Below are 19,953 nucleotides of genomic sequence, written 5' to 3' on the forward strand. Positions count from 1 at the left end.
TCAGTTTTACCCTACTTTGCTGAGTTAAAAATTATTTTCTTCCATTCAGATGATGGAAAAGTGTTTTGCGCCTCTGTTATGCGGTGGTCCCATTCTATGAAAGGATCTGTGGGGAGAATTAAAAGCACAAACAAGTGACTGAACCCTGTGGGTAGCTGGGACTAAAGAAATGTGTCACTGTATGGAGATTTTCATTATAAAGGTTTCATTACGGAGAAGTGTTGCCATCCTCAAACTCTAAATTCCTCAAAGTTGGGAAGTGGGTCTTGTGCTTCTAGGGAAGGTTCCCAATAGGTAACAGTAGGTGCCCATTACAGGACTCTTCACTTGGAAGAGCCGTACCCTGTGGTAGGGTTGATGATCATGATGTTGTCAGCTGCTTGCGAACCACACTGTAGCAAATACTCCCTGGCTGCCTCACCCAGCTGAGATTAGTTGCAGCTAGCCCAGACTGGATATGGATATCACCGGTTGACTGAAAGTCTCATTTAAGGGAAAAGGACCATGGCTAATTCCCACCTCTCTGTTCTCTCTCACTGGACTGCACACCATAAGCACTTAATAAATACCATTAGGGCTAATATTACTGCTTCTCTCAGGGTCGCACCTGGAGAGTTTCCAGTACTCTACCAGTCTCGGCTACAGGAGGGAGAGTCAAGCAGAGACCTACCCATTCCATTCCTAGCTTGGACAGTGGCTAGCAGGTGGAAGGCAATATTCTACAAGTCAAAACTCACCCATGCTGGGCAGCAACGGCATGGGAGAGAGTCATTTACTCCACGGAAAGAGGCAATGGTAAACCATTTCTGTATTTTTACCAAGAAAACTCTATGGATAAACCACCATAATGATTGCAGATGGAGGGTAGGGAATTCTGGGAGAGATGTGTCCGTGGGGTCGCTATGGGTCGGAGACAACTCGATGGCATAAGACAAGATGAGAATACTACTACTAATCACTCAATCAATCAGTAGCATTTATTGAGCACTGTGCAGAGCACTGTACTAAGCACTTGGGAAAAGTTCAAAATAATGGAGCTGTAGGCTTTATCCCTTGTCCACAAGGAGCTACAGGGAGAGACAGAATTAGTAGAGAATAATGATAAGGACATAAATGCTGTGGGACTGGGATGAGTATTAGAGTACTAAAGGGATTCACAGAATACTGCCTGTCAGTCACATCCCGTGGATTGTGTGGCAGACACAGCTCTCTCCTCTGCCATGGAACGTGGTGGATTCACCCTCGGGCACCTGGGTTCCAAGCTATGTCTGGGTCCTATGGCAAGCTGCCAGGATACTTTTTTTGCTACCATTTTCCAGCTTTTCATTTTGGCCTACCATCTGTGAATGCAATCCTGCCAATAGGACAGGTTCCAGGGCTGACTTTCGGTTCCTAATTAATTAATTAATGTTGGTATTTGTTAAGCGCTTACTATGTGCCGAGCACTGTTCTAAGCGCTGGGTTAGACACAGGGGAATCAGGTTGTCCCACGTGGGGCTCACAGTCTTTATCCCCATTTTACAGATGAGGTAACTGAGGCGCCGAGAAGTTAAGTGACTTGCCCACAGTCACACAACCGACCAGTGGCCGAGCCGGGTTTCGAACCCATGACCTCTGACTCCCAAGCCCGTGCTCTTTCCACTGAGCCACGCTGCTTCTCACTTACCCCAGAAGTTCTTCGGTTTCTGTCAAGTTTTCTCAACTTCCCCTTAGGATCTGGTTCCAAAGCCTCCTACTAGGGGTCTCCTTGGGGGTCCAGCACACATAGAGCAGACTTCAGGAACAACAATCCAGTTCATCCTAATCCTTGGACTGCTCAGGGACCTAGGTCAGATGGTCTTGGGGTGTGTCTTGGAAATTAAGGACTGAGAGCAGACTGTCAACTCATTGTGGGCAGCCGAAGGTGTCTGTTATATTGTTATATTGTACTCTCACAAGGGATTAGTAGAGTGCTCTGCATACAATAAGCACCCAGTAAATACAGTTGACTGATTTAGGGGCAAGCCCAGATCTATGAGACAGCTGATGCCTACAGGTTCTTTCATTCCCCCTACTTACAAGCAGCATGGCCTAGTGGATAGAGCCTGGGCCTGGGAGTCAGGAGGTCATGGATTCTAATCCAGGCTCTGCCACTTATCTGCTGTGTGACCTTGGGCAAGTCCCTTCACTTCTTTGTGCCTGTTACCTCATCTGGAAAATGGGGTAATGGGAGCCTTACGAGGGACAGGGACTGTGTCCAGCCCAATTTGCTTGTATCTACCCCAATGCCCAGTACAGTGCCTGGCACATAGCCCTTAACAAATACCATCATTTTTTTTTTTTGCAACCTTGGTTCCATCCAAAGCTGCAAGCTTGCGTAAGAAAACTTCCTGCTGTAGTTGAAGCTAGATACCTTACAGGCTACATTTGAAATGATACACTTTACCGTAACCCTTCCACTAGATTGTCAGCTTGTAAGGGCAGGGATCATTTCCATCAGTTCTATCATATTCTACTCTCCCAAGCGCTTAATACAGCACTCTGCATAGGGTAGGCACTCAATAAATACCACTGATTGATTGTACTCTTTTGTCTTTTCTTGCAGATAAGTTATTAGTCATCACTGTAGCAACAAAAGAAACTGATGGATTTCATCGATTTATGCAATCAGCAAAATACTTCAACTATACTGTGAAGGTATCGTATGGTCTTATATTGGGGATAAATACTGGAAGTTCTCATCTTGCTTGGTAGTTGGTAACTGGTTGAGGGAGGCACCTACCAACTTGTTGTCCTTTGTTGCGGGGGATTTAGTATGGCATTCTTATGCAGGACCTATGCACAAATGGCTTTCTGCGTGATTAGACTGTAAGCTGTTAGTGGGCAGGGACTGTCTCTATCTGTTGCCGATTTGTACATTCCAAGCGCTCAGTGCAGTGCTCTGCACATAGTAAGTGCTCAATAAATACTATTGAAGGAATTGATTTGTTAATCCGATATTTAGCAACTTAAAGCAGTTTAGTAATAATAAAAGTAATTATGGTATTTGTTAAGCAGTTACTATATGCCAGGCACTGTACTAAATGCTGAATAATTATGGTATTTGTTAAGCGTTTACTCTATGTCAAGCACTGTTCCGAGCACTGGGGTAGATACAAGGTAATCAGGTTGTCCCACGTGAGGCTCACAATCTCAATCCCCATTTTCCAGATGAGGTAATTGAGGCACAGAGAAGTGAAGTGACTAAGCCAAAGTCATACAGCTGACAAGTGGAGGAGTCGGGATTAGAACCCACTACCTCTGACTCCCAAGCCATGCTCTTGCCACTAAGACGTGCTGTAAAGCACACACAAATATATGAAGCCAATGCGGTTAATCTCTTCATGTACCCAAAGAATAGGGTGGCCGATCTTTGGTTTTATGCTAGACAGTCCAGTTTTGAGCTATGTCCCCTACTACCAGAGAAGCAGAGTGATGTAGTGGATAGATCACGAGCCGGGGATTCAGAAGGTCATGGGTTCTAATCCTGACTCGGCCACTTGTCTGCTGTGGGACCCTGGGCAAGTCCTTTCACTTCTCTGTGCCTCAGTTACCTCATCTGGAAAATGGGGATTGAGACTGTGAGCCCCATGTGGGACAGGAACTGTGTCCAACCCGATTTGATTGTATCCACCCCAGCTCTTAGTACAGTGCTTGGCACATAGTAAGCGCTTAACAAATACTGCAATTGTTATTATTATTACTATAGTTATTGCATCAAACACCTAGGTCCAGTTATATTTATTTTAAATGCCCAACTCTCTCCTCTGTGTCTCCTGACACTGAAGCCTTTTTTTTATGGTATTTGTTAAGCGCTTACTATGTACCAGGCACTGTACTAAGCTCTGGGGTAGGTACAAGCTAATGAAGGTGGATACAGTCCCTGTCCCACATTGGGCTCATGGTCTTAATCCCCATTTTACAGGTGAAGTAACTGAAGCACAAGGAAAGCTAAGTGACTTGTCTGAGATCACACAGCAGACAAGAGGTGGAGTTAGAATTAGAACCCAGGTCCTTTTGACTCCCAGACCTGTTCTCTATCCATTAGGTCATGCACATTCACACAGTCTGATGAGATCCACTGAGAGAGAAATTGAGGGAGGGGTAGGTGGAATGATAGTATTGCTCTCATCCCCCAATCTGGGAATTCTCACTTCCCCATTGCCTCCATTATGCAAACCAGAATGAAAGCCTAAATAATTTACTCTTCTTTCCCACAAATGGACCATATCTGCAAATTTGGCAGAAAGAACATGGCAAATTTCTCCTTCCCTGCACAATTCCGTGTGGGCAGGGGATGTGTTTATCAATTCTCTTCGAGTGTATTCTCCCAGGCACTTAGTACAGTGTTTTGCTTACATTAAGGGCTCAGTAAATACACTTAATTAATTGATCCTACCAGGCTCCTGATTAAAACCTAAGCCCTCTCAGGGCTGTAACCTGGATTTCAAAATCTAACCTGAAAATGCTGTGCCAAAACTCCGACCTTGAGTCTACCCTGCTTGAGCAGTGGAGAGTGGTCTGATCCATCACTGCCTGGGGATGCCAATTCAGAATTACATGATTCCTACACTGGAAGCTACAGCTTCCAGGGCTCCTCAAGCTTTTGGGGGTGTTGATGTTTGTGGCTGGTGAGCCCGGTCTGGAGGTGACACTCAGAGCTGAGAAGCTTTGCCCCGGTTGTAGCCCCCAAATTCCTGAACCACCGAGAGCCTGATATCCTTCTTTTCTTTAATGGTTTTTGTTAAACACTTACTCTTTGCCAAGCACTCTATTAAGTTCTGGAGAAGATACACATTAATCCAGTTGGACACAGTCCTTGTCACACACGGAGTTCACAGTCTTAATCCCCATTTTCCAGATGAGGCAACTGAGGCCCTGAGGGTGACATGACTTGCCCGAGGTGACACAGCGAACAAGGGGTGGAGCTGGGATTGAAGCCTAGGTCTTTCTGACTCCCAGGTCCTTGCTCTATCCACTAGGCCACACTGCTTTTCTGGGACCTCCCTTTTCTGTTCCTGCTTCTCACCATTCTCATGGGGAACACCCAGAGTACCTATCGTCGTGGTACCAAGCAAGGGTAAGGAAAAGCCCACGTGGCCTTGGGCTGGGGCAGAAGAGGGTGTCATTTGCTGCTGGGAAGATCTGTCAGTCAAAGCCACTCTGAGAGCCACAGCTCCTGCCAGGTCTGGGAGAAACCACTTTGCTTTCACTCAGTGCCAAGATCTGGAAATTCTTCTGTTTAACACATTAAACTCAGGGGCAGAGTGCTGTGTGACTTCAGAATGTGTGTACACATACACAGCACATAAATACTCACAAGCACGTAGGCCTACACTTTTCAGCCCTGAATGTTTAACACCTTATTTTAAAACAGGAAGTAATGTATCTAGGAAGAAGAGCCTCAAGACAAAGTTTGAGCTGAAAATGTTGACTTCATAATGGTTCATTCATTCATTCAATAGTATTTATTGAGCGCTTACTATGTGCAGAGCACTGTACTAAGCGCTTGGAATGAACAAGTCGGCAACAGATAGAGACGGTCCCTGCCGATTGACGGGCTTACAGTCTAATCGGGGGAGACAGACAGACAAGAACAATGGCAATAAATAGAGACAAGGGGAAGAACATCTCGTAAAAACAATGGCAACTAAATAGAATCAAGGCGATGTACATTTCATTAACAAAATAAATAGGGTAATGAAAATATATACAGTTGAGCAGTCGAATACAGTGCTGAGGGGATGGGAAGGGAGAGGGGGAGGAGCAGAGGGAAATGGGGGGAAAAGAGGGTTAAGCTGCGGAGAGGTGAAGGTGGGGTGGTAGAGGGAGTAGAGGGAGAAGAGGAGCTCAGTCTGGGAAGGCCTCTTGGAGGAGGTGAGTTTTAAGTAGGGTTTTGAAGAGGGGAAGAGAATCAGTTTGGTGGAGGTGAGGAGGGAGGGCGTTCCAGGACCGCGGGAGGATGTGGCCCGGGGGTCGATGGCGGGATAGGCGAGACCGAGGGACGGTGAGGAGGTGGGCGGCAGAGGAGCGGAGCGTGCGGGGTGGGCAGTAGAAAGAGAGAAGGGAGGAGAGGTAGGAAGGGGCAAGGTGATGTAGAGCCTCGAAGCCTAGAGTGAGGAGTTTTTGTTTGGAGCAGAGGTTGGGTTGATAGGCAACCACTGGAGGTGTTTAAGAAGGGGAGTGACATGCCCAGACCCTTTCTGCAGGAAGATGAGCCAGGCAGCGGAGTGAAGAATAGACTGGAGCGGGGCGAGAGAGGAGGAAGGGAGGTCAGAGAGAAGGCTGACACAGTAGTCTAGCCGGGATATAACGAGAGCCCGTAGCAGTAAGGTAGCCGTTTGGGTGGAGAGGAAAGGGCGGATCTTGGCGATATTGTAAAGGTGAAACCGGCAGGTCGTGGTAACGGATAGGATGTGTGGGGTGAACGAGAGGGACGAGTCAAGGATGATACCGAGATCGTGGGCCCGAGAGACGGGAAGGACGGTCGTGCCATCCACAGTGATAGGGAAGTCTGGGAGAGGACCGGGTTTGGGAGGGAAGATGAGGAGCTCAGTCTTGCTCATGTTGAGTTTTAGGTGGCGGGCCGACATCCAGGTGGAGACATCCTGGAGGCAGGAGGAGATGCGAGCCTGAAGGGAGGGGGAGAGGACAGTAGAGGGGGAGAGGTTCAGTAGAAAGAACCTAGGCCTAGGTGTCAATCAATCAAGGATATTTACTGATCTCCTACTTTGTGCAGAGCACCATTCTAAGCCCTTGAGAGAGTACGTTACAGAGATTTGAGCTCTCAAGTCTCCCACTCTGACATGGATTGACACCGTGATTCTTGGCAGGTTTCAGTCCTTCTGGGCATCACTTTCCTCTTTGGGAAAATGTGGGTAATAATCTCCCTAATGCACAAGGATGTTATGAGAATAGAATAATATAAAATGAATGTTAAAGGTCAATGTCAATCATATTTATTGAGCACTTATGGTGTGCAGAGCACTATACTAAGCACTTGGGAGAGTACAGTGTAACAGAGTTCGACATATCTTTAAATCATTTAGGTGATTTCTTTATTTGTATTAAGGTCCGTCTCCCCCTGTAGACTGAAAGCTTGTTATGGACAAGGAATGTGTCTGCTAATTCTGTTGCACTGTACTCTCCCAAGCACTTAGGCCAGTGCTCTGCACATAGAAAGAGCTCAATGCATGTAATGAATTGATTGATTCATTGTGCTGGGATGCTGAGGTCCCCTATGGAGTCAGGCCTGGGCACCTTAGCTTCACGAAGTCTCCTTCCCCTTCTCTTTTTCCAGTGGGGTGATGATGTGAAGGTGCCAGGCAGTGAGACCTGCACTGGACAGTGCTAATATTGAGAGATGTTCATGGCTCCAGGCTGTCACAAACCTATCCCTCCCTCCAGTTGTTGGGAGACAGCAGGGTTTTCAGCATGCAATTTTGTGGCAGTGTAAGCACTATGGATCCTCAAGTTGTGGAGCCACCCCAAGAGGGAGAGGGAATTTTTTTTAAGAAGGTGTATAAGAAGGTGACATTAAAAACATTTAGACCATGTTTCCCCTCTCCTCAAGAAACTCCAGTAGTTGCCCATCCACCTCCGCATCCAACAAAAACTCCTTTCCATTGGCTTTAAAACACTTAATTGGCTTGCTCCCTCCTATTCACCTCACTACTCTCTTACTGCAACCCAGCTGGCACACTTCGTTCCTCTAATCCTAACCTTCTCACTGCACCTCGATCTCATCTATGTTGCCGACAACCTCTCTCCTACATCCTACCTCTGGCCTGGGAACACCTTCCCTTCTCATATGAAAGAGATAATTGCTCTCCCCCACTTCAAAACCTTATTGAAGGCACATCTCCTCCAAAAAGCCTTCCCTGACTAAGCCCTCCTCTCCTCTTCTCCCTCTCCCTTGTGCACCACTCTTACTTGCTCCTTCATTCATCCTCCCTTCTATCCCCACAGCACATATGTATATATCTGTATTCATTCATTTGTTCAATCTATGTATTTATATTGTCTGTCTCCCTCTCTATACTGTAAACTCATTGTGGGCCAGAATATAACTGGTTGTTGTTATATTGTACTCTCCCAAGTGCTTAGTACAGTGCTTTGTACACAGTAAGCGCACAATAAATACAATTGAATGAATGGATGAAAGAATGATTGACATATATGTTGTGTCTTTTTGGAAAAAAATGCCTCAATCAGTGGTATTTATAGAGTGCTCACCGTGTGCAGAATACTGCACTAAGTGCTACGGAGAGTAATAATAATGTTGGTATTTAATAATAATAATGTTGGTATTTGTTAAGCGCTTACTATGTGCAGAGCACTGTTCTAAGCGCTGGGGGAGATACAGGGTAATCAGGTTGTCCCATGTTAGGCTCATAGTCTTAATCCCCATTTTACAGATGAAGTAACTGAGGCCCAGAGAAGTTAAGTGACTTGCCCACAGTCACACAGCTGACAAGTGGCAGAGCCGGGATTCAAACCCATGATCTCTGACTCTTAAGCCCGTGCTCTTTCCACTAAGCCATGCTGCTTCTCCACTGTGGAAGCAGTGCGGCCTAGTGAAAAAGAGCATGGGCCTGGGAACCAGTGGACCTGGATTCTCATTCAGGCTCTGCCACTTGCCTGTTGCGTGACCTTGGGCAAGTCACTTAATTTGTCTGTGCCTCAATTTCCTCTCCTGGAAAAATGGGGATTCAGTACCAGTTCTCCCTTCTATTTAGTGTGTGAGCCCCATGTGGAACAGGACCTGTATCCAACCTAATTAACTTGTATCTACTCCAGTGTTTAGAACAGTGCTCAATACATAGTAGGTGCTTAATAATAATGATGATGGCAATACCACTAATAATAATGTACAATACAGTTGGTAGATAGAATCCTGCCCCCTAGGATGTTACAATCTAGTGGGGTACGTGCACATGAACAATTATTGGTGCCCAATCTAGGGGGCCTTTTGAGCGAGACTTCCTGCAGTGCCACCCCAGGTCTCTGAAAAGACCTGAGCATTTCCAATCAGGGGCCATATGATGAACAGTGGTACCTTTGTCTCTTTAATCAGTCAATCAATGGTATTTATTGAGCGAATAATAATAATAATAATAATAATAATGGTATTTGATAAGTGCTTACTATGTGCTATTCTAAGCACTGAGGCAGTTACAAGGTAATCAGGGTGTCCCACGTGGCACTCACAGTCTTAATCCCCTTTTTACCGATGAGGCGACTGAGGCACAGAGAAGTTAAGTGACTTGCCCAAGGTCACACAGCAGACAAGTGATGGAGCTGGGATTAGAAGCCACGTCCTCCGACTTCCAAGCCCATACAATTTCCACTAAGCCACACTCTTGCTTACCACGTGCAGACCACAATACTAAGTGGAGCAGAGCATGGAATATTGGCAAGAACACAGACCTGGAAGTAAGAGGTCGTGAGTTCTAATTCCAGATCCTCCACTTGTCAGCTGTGTGACTTTGGGCAAGTCACTTAACCTCTCTGTGCCTCAGTTACCTCATCTGTAAAATGGGGATTAAGACTGTGAGCCCCACGTGGGACAACCTGATGGCCTTGTATCTACATCAGTGTTTAGAACAGCGCTTGGCATATAGTAAGCTCTTAACAAATACCATCATTATTATTATTCAGAGTTTGGGAGAGTAGAGTATAACAGAGTTGGTAGACATGTTCCCTGCCCCCAAGGAGTTTACAGTCTAGAGTCTTTGAAGGCTGTTTCCACCCTATCCCCAACCCTATTACAACCCCATCTTTTTCTCTGCCTCTCTCAAGTGAAAAGTCAGTGCCTCTGCCTCCTGGTAATTTCCCCACTGCATTTTAATTTATTGCTCTTGAAACTGTAACTATTTCTCATTAAGCATTTGACAGTTATATAAACCTTACCCAGATGCTGTTATGAGTCATAAAGGAGTGAAAGGTGGAGCTTAGTTTGGATGGCTCCTCTTGGATACAGAGGAATCCGTCCTGAGCAGGAAAACAGTTTAAGGCATCAAAAATTACTTAGCATGTAGTATTTTCCTTGGCCACTGTCCATTCCTCTCCCTCTGTCAAACTAGGGTAACAGAATCAGAGAGAATTTGGTAAAAGAGTGTACATTTTCCTTTCCTTTTTCGCTTAGGCATATGGGTGTGGCTACATTTGTTGGGAAATAATTATGAGTTGCTTTCTTGGTTTGGGTAGCTACTTATTTCTGAAATGATGTAACTGGCAATCTATTTTTGAAGATTTATTGTTGAAAAAAGAGCTTGTTTTGCTTTTCAGTTGCTGGGGAAAATGTGGGTTTGGATCTCTGCTTCAGTTTCTCTTATAGACCTCCTACTTAGCAAGTCTATCATCAAGTCCTGGATTTTCTCTTTTGTTGTGTGCCTGCAGTTTCTGCAGTAACTGAGTGCTTTGTTTTCAGGTTCTTGGTAAAGGAGAGGTTTGGAGAGGTGGAGAGGGCATGAACTCCATAGGTGGGGGCCAGAAAGTGAGATTGCTGAAAGAAGCAATGGAAGAATACGCTGACCAGGAAGACTTGATTGTGATGTTTACTGAATGGTAGGACAATTTGGATTGCTTTTATACTCCTTGCATCAGAAGACATTTGTATCGTTATATGGATGATGTCTCACATTCCCATCGTGTGGAAAAGTGCTTAGCACAGTGCTCTGCACGCAGTAAGTGCTCAATAAATATGATTGAATGTATGAATGAAAAGCTGTGTTCATTAAGACAATCTTCCCTGCCCAGTAAATTTCACCTGTGTTAGGAGTGTATCCATAGGATTACCAATAAATCAATCATTCATATTTATCGAGCACTCACTATGTGCAGGTCACTGTATTAATGCTTTATAATTAATAATAATAATAATTTTGGTATTTGTTAAGTGCTTACTATGTACCAGGCACTGTACTAAGCTCTGGGGTGGATAGAAGCCAATTGGGTTGGACACAGTCTCTGACCTACGTGGGGCTCACAATCTCCGTCCCCGTTTTACATATGAGGCAACTGAGGCCTGTCTACTTGTTTTGTTTTGTTGTCTGTCTCCCCTTGTGAGCCCATTATTGGATAGGGATTGTCTCTATCTGTTACAAAATTGTACTGTCCAAGCAATTAGTACAGTGGTCGGCACACAGTAAGCGTTCAATGAATACGATTGAATGAACAAGGGGACAAAGTGACTTGCCCAAGGTCACACCACAAATAGCGGAGCTGGGATTAGAACCCAGGTCTTCTGACTTTCAGGCCTGGGCTGAATTAATTCATTCATTCAATAATATTTATTGAGTGCTTAGTATGTGCAGAGCACTGTACTAGGCACTTGGAATGTACAGTTCGGGAACAGATAGAGACAATCCCTGCCCAGTGATGGGCTCACAGGCTAATCGGGGGAGAGAGACAGACAAAAACAAGACAACATAATCACGATAAGTAGAATCAAGGGGATGTACACCTTGATTAATAAAATAAAATAGGGTAATAAAAATATATACAAATGAGCACAGTGCTGAGGGGAGGGAAAGGGAGAGGGGGAGGAGCAGAGGGAAAGGGGACTTAGCTGAGGGGAGGTGAAGGGGGGAATTGGGAGGGAGCAGAGGGCAGAGGGGGAGCAGAGAGGAAGCAGAGGGAAAAGGAGAAGTTCAGTCTGGGAAGGCCTCTTGGAGGAGGTGAGCTCTCAGTAGGGCTTGGAAGAGAGTTAGTTTGGCGGAGGTGAGGAGGGAGGGCTTTCCGGAACAGCAGTAGAACGTGGGCAGAGATTGATGGCGGGATAGGCGTGAACGGGGGACGGTGAGGAGGTGAGTGGCAGAGGAGCAAAGCCTATGGGGTGGGCAGTAGAAAGAAGGGAGGTGAGGTAGGAAGGGGCAAGGGGATGGAGAGCCTTGAAGCCCAGAGTGAGAAGTTTTTGTTTCATGCAGAGGTTGACAGGCAACCACTAGAGGTTTTTAAGGAAGGGAGTGACATACCCAGAGCATTTCTGCAGGAAGATGATCCGGGCAGTGGAATGAAGAATAGACTGGAGCAGAGAGAGACAAGAGGAAGGGAGATCAGAGAGAAGGCTGACACAATAATCCAGCCGGTATATTATGAGAGCTTGTAGCAGTACGATAGATGTTTGGTTGGAGAGGAAAGGGCAGATCTTGGTGATACTGTAAAGGTGAGACCAGCAGGTATTGGGGACGGATTGGATATGTGGGGTGAATGAGAGAGACGAATCAAGGATGACACCAAGGTTGCGGGCTTGAGAGACGGAAAGGATGGTTGTACTGTCCACAGTGACAGGGAAGTCAGGAAGAGGACAGGGCTTGGGAGGGAGGATAAGGAGCCAGTTTTGGACATGTTGAGTTTTAGGTGGCGGGCAGACATCCAGGTGGAGACATCCTGGAGGCAGGAGGAGATACGAGCCTGAGGGAGGGGGAGAGAACAGGGGAGATGTAGATTTGTGTGTCATCTGCATAGAGATGATAGTTGAAGCCATGGGAGCGAATGAGTTCACCAAGGGAGTGAGTGTAGATGGAGAACAGAAGAGGGCCAAGAACTACCGTTAGAGGATGGGAGGGGGAAGAGGCGCCCGTGAAGGAGAATCCAGTCTGCCACACAGCTTCTCAAACAGAAGAAAATAATAGAGTTGGTAGACACGTTCCAACGGGGATATAAATTGGATATCTGCATCTTTCCCAGTGCTTAGCACAGTATATCAACCAGTATACCCAGAAGCAGTAGTAAATGCCTAATGACCTGACACATCCTCCTGAAACAGAAAAACTTTGTCGCAAGCATCAGCGTCAATGCCCCCACCATGATTGACATCAGTGAGAAGAAATTCTATAAGAAATTCTATATAATTCCAACAAGCTGATCTTCCAGGAAAGATTTCATTACAGTTGGAAACCTGAAGAAAATTATCTCCCCATCTAGACTGAAAGCTTGTTGTGGGAACTTCTCCACTAGGCTGTCTATCAACTCTGTTGTATTGTACTCTCCCAAGTGCTTAGTACAGTGCTCTCCATACAGTATGTGCTCAATAAATATCCGGGATTAATTGAACCGCATGGGATTGGAAAGCCATAAACAAGAGTCTACTATTTCTCAATCAACTCATCAGTCAGTGTCGACAGTATTTTTTTGTTTCCACATTTCGTATCCAAAGTATTCATAGAGCATCTTGTGGGTGCAGAGCACTGTACCAGGTGCGTGGGGAACATACAAAGGATGTGATGGATGTTATTGCTGTCTTTGAGAATCTTAAGATCTAATGGAGTATACAGTAAATATAACTGAAGAATGTACAAAGTTAAGGGTGAGAAATTTGATTAGTAATAGACACATGACCAAATGAACAAACAGATAAATACAAGATGACTGAGGTATATGATGGAAAAGTGGGCAGGAGTTAAACCTTTCTTGAAGAGGTGGCTTTTTCATAGCAATTTGAGAGAGGGGAGAGTGGCTTTTGGTGAAGGCATGAATAGTGAGTTGAAGAGTAGAGAGTGAGAGACTGCAGGGGAATAGGATCGAAGGAGAGAAGTTCATGAGCGAGAAGTTCATGAGAGAAGTTCGTGTAGGGGGAGAAGAGAAGAGATAGGCAAGCGGGAGACTGCTGTTGGGAGAGCCTGAAAATTACTGATCAGGGGTTTTTCAGATGAGAAGGGAGAGCCATTGGAAAATGTGCTTAATGTCAACTCGTAATCACCAATGTAATATTACATTAACTAAATGAGAAAAAGATGCCTTGGATGCACCCAACATTTAATCAGGTGCACATTACTGGCTGTGTCATTGTCTCAGTCTCAGATAGGGAGTGTGAGAGTGACACCCAAAGACATAAGCTCGTTGTGGGTATATCATATTGTTTCATTGCCACTTGTCAGCTGTGTGACTGTGGGCAAGTCACTTCACTATTCTGTGCCTCAGTTACCTCATCTGTAAAATGGGGATTAACTGTGAGCCTCATGTGGGACAACCCGATTACCCTATATCTACCCCAGCGCTTAGAACAGTGCTCTGCACATAGTAAATGCTTAACAAATGCCAACATTATTATTTCATTGTACTCTCCCAAAGTCTTAGTACAGTGCTGTGCACACAGTAAGCGATCAATAAATGTGATTGAATGAATGGATAAGGAACACACTGAGCAGTGGATGACTTTGAGTTTCTTACCATTGGCTTCAAGGTCCTCCATCAGCTTTCTCCAATACGCATATTGGTTTTCTTCACCCGCTGTGATCCAGCTAGCATTTAGCCATCCCCAAACTCACCTCCTCTTCTAACAGTGCTCTTCAATCCCCATCTCTACTTTTAATATTGTTTCAGAGCCTTGGAACCCACATATGCCAAATTTTTGCCAGAACCTAATTCTCTCCAGCTTCAAATCCAACCCAACACCCAGATATGAGCCCTCACAGACCTTATGCGTATCTTTAGCACTTATGTACATATACATATATTCAATGAATTATAAATTCATCTATTTGTTCAGCTCTTTCATCCTTATATATATCTACTACTACCCAGTAGGCCCTCCTTCCTCCTACTTGCACTTCTGGGCATTGCTTTTGTCCATTTGTACCTCTATTTTGTTGTAAGCTCTTTATGATCAGTGAATTTGTGTCTTGATTCTGTTGCACTTACTCAAGTCCTTAATTCAGTCCTTTGCCCTCCATTAAGAAAAAAGAGAGAGAGATGGAGTGGCCTTTCCCTTAACCATTCCAAACTTTCACTAAATATAAATAATAATGATAAAAGTGGAATTCATAAACTGCTACCTATGTGCCCAGCAACATTCTAGGTGCTGGAGTGGATACGAAATAATTAGGTCAAAGTCCCTGTCCCATATGGTACACATAGTCTAAGGAGGAGGGAATGCAGTTATTAAACCTCCATTTTCAGATGAGGCAGAGGTCTTTAGGTGACATGCCTAAAGGTCACCCACTGGCAAGGGTTAGAGCCAGAATTAGAACCATGTCCTCTGATTCCCAGGCTCATACTCTTTCTACTAGGCCATGCTAACGAGAATATATTACTGAAGATATCCAGACTCCTCTGATGGCTGAATGCAAAATTCTTGGAAAACAAAAGTACATGCAGGGAACTCCATGCCTGAAGTTGTCCTATTAGAGATAACAAACCCACTGCCCTCTCCGATGCCAACAGTGCATGTCATCTTGGCAAAATAATATGTGCTTGGCAGTCAGCAGACAACATACAGGCTGCTTTCCGGGGCTTAAAGAGGAAATGACTGCCAGGAAATTAGTGAAGAGTAATTTACTGCTGACCTCTCAGGGTCACACCTGGAGAGTTTCCAGTACTCTACCAGTCTTGACTACAGGAGGGAGAGTCAAGCAGAGGCATACCCATTCCGTTCCTAGCTTGGGCAGTGTCTAATGAATGGAAGGCAATCTGCTACAAATCAAAACTCACCCGGGCTGGGCGGCAGCGGCATGGGAGAGAGTCGAGGGCAGAGACTCATGTACTGCACAGAAGGAGGCAATGGTAAACCACTCCCATATTTTGACCAAGAAGAATCTACAGATACACTACCAGAACGATTGCTGATGGACGTAGGGCCTTCTGGGGGAGATGTGTCCGTGGCGTTGCTATGGGTCGGACACGACTCGACAGCATAAGACAACAACAATTTATTGCAGCATCTACTTCTAAAATGCTAATATTGCAAGCATGTTGGATTGCTACATGCCGTGAGTTTCCAACCAATCAGCATCCACTTGCCAGAGAGCAGCAGGGAGGCTGGGAGGAATGGCAGAGCATTCTGGCTTCTGGAATTCCAATAGCACAGTCTATTCTGTCCCAATATCCCCTGATTTAGCTCCCCAGTGGTCACAACTGGGATGATTTCTCTTTCGTAGCTCACACCATGTGTGATCACCTCTGCCTTCCCTCCCATCATCAAGGGTCCCTACTCCTGGGATCCTCCATGTCCATTAGGCCGGGGGTAAAAGCTGCTCCCGCATACTCTCAAAAAGGCACTTGTGGTAACTGTCTCCTTCCCTCCCCACACAAGTGTACTCTTATCTCTGAACCCTGAGGACCTCAAAATTCTTCTCTTCTCGTCTCAGAACTTTCTGAGATTGTTTTTATTTAACTCATTTGTTTGTGTTGTGTTTTAATGTTTCATCATTCCTGATGTGTTGATCTCCAGTCTCTTCTTCCCATTTAAACTGTTAGATTGTGAGCCCTCTGAGAGACATGGACCATGTATAATTTCCATTCATTCATTCAGTCGTGTTTTTTGAGCACTTACTGTGTGTAGAGCACTGTACTAAACGCTTGGAATGTACAATTCGGCAACAGGTAGAGACAATCCCTGCCCAACAATGGGCTCACAGTCTAAAAGGGGGAGACAGACAGCAAAACAAAACAAGCAGACAGACAAGTAGACAAATAGACAGGCCACCTGTGCAGTCTCTCTTAGTACTCAGTTCAGTCCTCTGCACACATTGGGGGCTTAAAAAGTAACATTACTATCACTATTATTTGACAGGGGCCTTAGTTAATTTGATTCTGAACTTTCCAGGACATATGCATGCCTGTTGATGAGAAATGGCTATGAATAGTTTCTTTTCTGTGTCCAGCTGTTTTGTCCCTTTTGTAACCGTCTTTAACAGTGTCTCCCAAAATTCGTGGTATCTGATGACTTACTCCTTGCCTCAGCAATCCCTGAGTTCCTTGGGGCATTATTTTTGGGTGAGGGATAAAGAGAGGCTTCTGTTTGTTTGTACTATTAATTCTTTCAGGAGTCAGATGTTCCCTGGAGCTATCCTGGCCATGGCTACGGAGTGTGACAACTCTAAATTTACTATATTGTGGCTGAGAGGAAAAATGCTGACAGTCCTCCCTCCTTGTTGAGAAGATGGGTTGCCTGTCTACTTGTTTTGTTGTATGTCTTCCCCTTCTAGACTGTGAGCCCATTGTTGGGTAGGGATTTTCTCTATCTCTTGCCGAATTATACTTTCCAAGTGCTTAATACAGTGCTCTGCACACAATAAGTGTCAGTAAATATGATTGAATGAATGAATGGTGTTTCTTAGTAGAGTGTTCTCCCCTTCCAGAGAAGTAAAGATGAATTTTAAGGGCAGGAAAATTTTCAGATTTTCCACATCTGAAAATCTTGGAATAATAAAATGTTTTTGGCATTGGGGGTGACCATGACTATTCTGCTTCTGATTTCTCATCAGTGTCATTGCCTTGGGTTTCAAAAATGCCCACAGTTCTTATTTATCGTAAAATTTCCTTCTTGAACAACTACTTTCCTCAGTGATTTATAATACATTACAAAGCCACTCAGTAACAGTAGCATTTATTAAATGCTCATTTTGTGCAGAGCAGTATACTATTAGGCACTGGAAAATAATACTTGGATAGAGTTAAGATGTGAATCCTCATTATGGGCAGGGATCATGCCTGCTGACGCTCTTGTATTGTACTCTCCCAAGTGCTTAGAACAGCACTCTGCACATAGTAAGTGCTCAGTAAAAAAACATTGATTGATTGATCGATTGATCCCTGGCCCTCTAGGGACTTATAATCTAAGAATAAAAGACTGAGACATACACATAAAGTGAGAAGGAACAATAAAACGCAAAGGCAGCATAAGACATGATGCAGTAGGTACTGTGTCTAGAGGAGCAGAATTTCAGGTTCCTCACAGTTTATTGTCCTATAGTCATTTACAGGCATCTTTCATGTACCCACACTTACAGCTCCTTCAAGTTGTGATAATGGCCACATTTTTGGATATATTTGGTTAGCTAAGAAAAAGATCAGGAATAGTTGTCCCTTAGAGACTCTATCATGCAAAATGATTTCACTTTTTCCTTGCGAGACTTAAAAAAAATTGCTATATTTGTCATTCTAAGCGGGCTGGTGTGGGTCCAGGAGCCTGAGGTGGTGGTAGATTTGTCTTTCCCCATGGAGCAACCACATTAATTTAAGGTGATTTATGTGGTGCATGGGCTCTGTTTGCTATTCAAAGATTGTAGAGTGGGGAGGGGGGAGCAGAAGTTCTGAATGCAGTCATTTTCATCTGGGGTCTCTGTAACATAGACTAAAACCAAACTTCTCCTAGCTGATAGTCAGCAATTGAAGCCCGTGAGCTCAAAGAACCTAGTCATTAGCTTGGACAACATTTCATTATATTAGTTGGAATGTTTGCCAACCCTGCACCATTCCCAATTTCTCCACTTTTTCAGAATGGAAACTTGTTCTGCTAGCTTCAGTAAAACTGCAGTGAATGACCCCACTTTGGAAAGGTGAGCAAGTTGTTCCCACCTCTGAAAGAGCAGCTTAAAAACTGCCACCTTTGGATTTGGTTCATTCTACTTGTATTTTGCCACCTTCTCCAGTGAGATTCCCTACCTGGGTGGAATATTTCATTTTGAACAAAGCATCACTATGACACTAAGACTTCATGCTTGCAAAGCCATGCAAACCATTTTCCTGTAGTTTTGTTTCTGTATTTTCTACTTAATTTTCCACTTTTAATTGTTGCCCAGTATTGTTGGGTGCTGTCAATAGCTGTTGAGGTATCAGCATTTACTTGAAAGGAGTAGAGCAGGAAAAGACTGAATTATCATGTCACCCCCAGGAGCCCGCAACCTCAAGGATGTATTTAGTCCTTGAGGAGAGTGTCTGGATTCTCTGACACTCCTCTGGAAGGAAGTATTGTGGCGTTTTTGATAGCGTATCTGATCATCTGGTTTCTTGTGCTTAAAACATAGTGGGTGTTCAATAAATGCTTTTCAAGATGATGATGATAATGGGACAAAGAAGCTAGATGGGAAAGTGTTAAATGGTAAAAGAACTTCATCCCAAATCACATCCTGATCCACTCCTTCATTCATGGTTGAGTAAGTGGTTTGGATTCAGTGGCTAGAAACTAAAAGACCCAACTGTTTCCAAAATTTAAATTTTTAGAACCACAGATGGTGTGTATTAATTTGAATATAACCCGGTAATGCCAGTTGTTAAATTTCTGTGTCACTTTCCCCCAGATTACTAGTCAAAACGTTTTATTGGAGTGATGTAGATATTCTTATACTCTACTATTTCGCCTATCAATCCATTTCAATGTCTGTTCCTGTCTGGAGACTGTAAGCTCCCTGTGGGCTGGGATCATGTTTACCAACTCTGTTGTATTGTATTAGTGCTTAGTACAGTGCAGTGCACAGAGTGGTAAGCTCTCAATACATACCACTGATTGATTAATTGTTCTAATGTCCCAACTTGCTCTGGGAGCATTTGACATATTTTACTTAAGATCTAGATAGCATCATAGCTTCATTTGTTCTTTTCCCATATGCTTCTTTCTTTGTACCCTTTGCTTTCACCTTCTCTGTATTCCTTTTTTTAATATACCACGGTTGCAGCCTGTCCTATAGAACACAGACAGAAATGCAGCAACTCTTTCCATTTTAATGGTCGTTTCCATTTTCTTAAATGGAAATATTGAGGAAAATAACTAAGTGGAAATATTCAGAGGGCACTAAAAACCTGGAATTCAGTAATTTTGGATAGTGCTGCTTTTTAAAGAATAAAGTTAACTAAGACTGAAGTCCAAAAAGCTGAGCTGTCTTTTATCCCTTGGTTTGGCTTCAGAGCCCACTCCTCAAATACTGGAACAGAGAAGCAATTCTGTCTTTTTTGGAGGACAATGAATAAAATTGTTCTTTCAAAAAAAGGAAACTTACAGGTTTGTTTGAAGTGCCATCCAACGTATTTCTTTCTAATAATATTTTCAAAAGATATCACATAACCACAGAGTGACCACACCTTCCTTGACTATTTTTGAAGTTCAGGAAAAAGGTTGTCAAGGACATGAAGCATTTCACATTTTCTCCTCTCCCTCTTTGTCGAGCTTTTGATGCAGCAATTATGTTATGATCTGTGTAAAATTATGATTTG

At 44.2% G+C, this 19,953-nt stretch overlaps 1 protein-coding gene and 2 non-coding genes across 4 annotated transcripts in view; all 3 read left to right on the top strand.

The window, feature by feature from the left end:
- The window catches only part of PLOD2 (procollagen-lysine,2-oxoglutarate 5-dioxygenase 2), a 113,882-nt gene that overhangs the window by 44,575 nt on the left and 49,354 nt on the right, over positions 1-19,953 (top strand). For both annotated transcript variants that reach the window (XM_029068137.1, XM_029068138.1), the window contains exons 2-3: positions 2,585-2,676; positions 10,451-10,587. In XM_029068137.1, the coding sequence (XP_028923970.1) occupies positions 2,585-2,676; positions 10,451-10,587 (229 nt within the window). The remainder of the gene's footprint in view (positions 1-2,584; positions 2,677-10,450; positions 10,588-19,953) is intronic.
- LOC114815604 lies at positions 590-727 on the top strand. Its single transcript, XR_003763403.1, has one exon. It is a non-coding gene; the product is annotated as a small nucleolar RNA SNORA7 (small nucleolar RNA).
- On the top strand, positions 15,306-15,443 carry LOC114816818. The gene has a single exon (XR_003764629.1). It is a non-coding gene; the product is annotated as a small nucleolar RNA SNORA7 (small nucleolar RNA).

Source organism: Ornithorhynchus anatinus, chromosome 1 (genome assembly GCF_004115215.2).
Source record: "Ornithorhynchus anatinus isolate Pmale09 chromosome 1, mOrnAna1.pri.v4, whole genome shotgun sequence".
Taxonomy (NCBI): Eukaryota; Metazoa; Chordata; class Mammalia; order Monotremata; family Ornithorhynchidae; genus Ornithorhynchus; species Ornithorhynchus anatinus.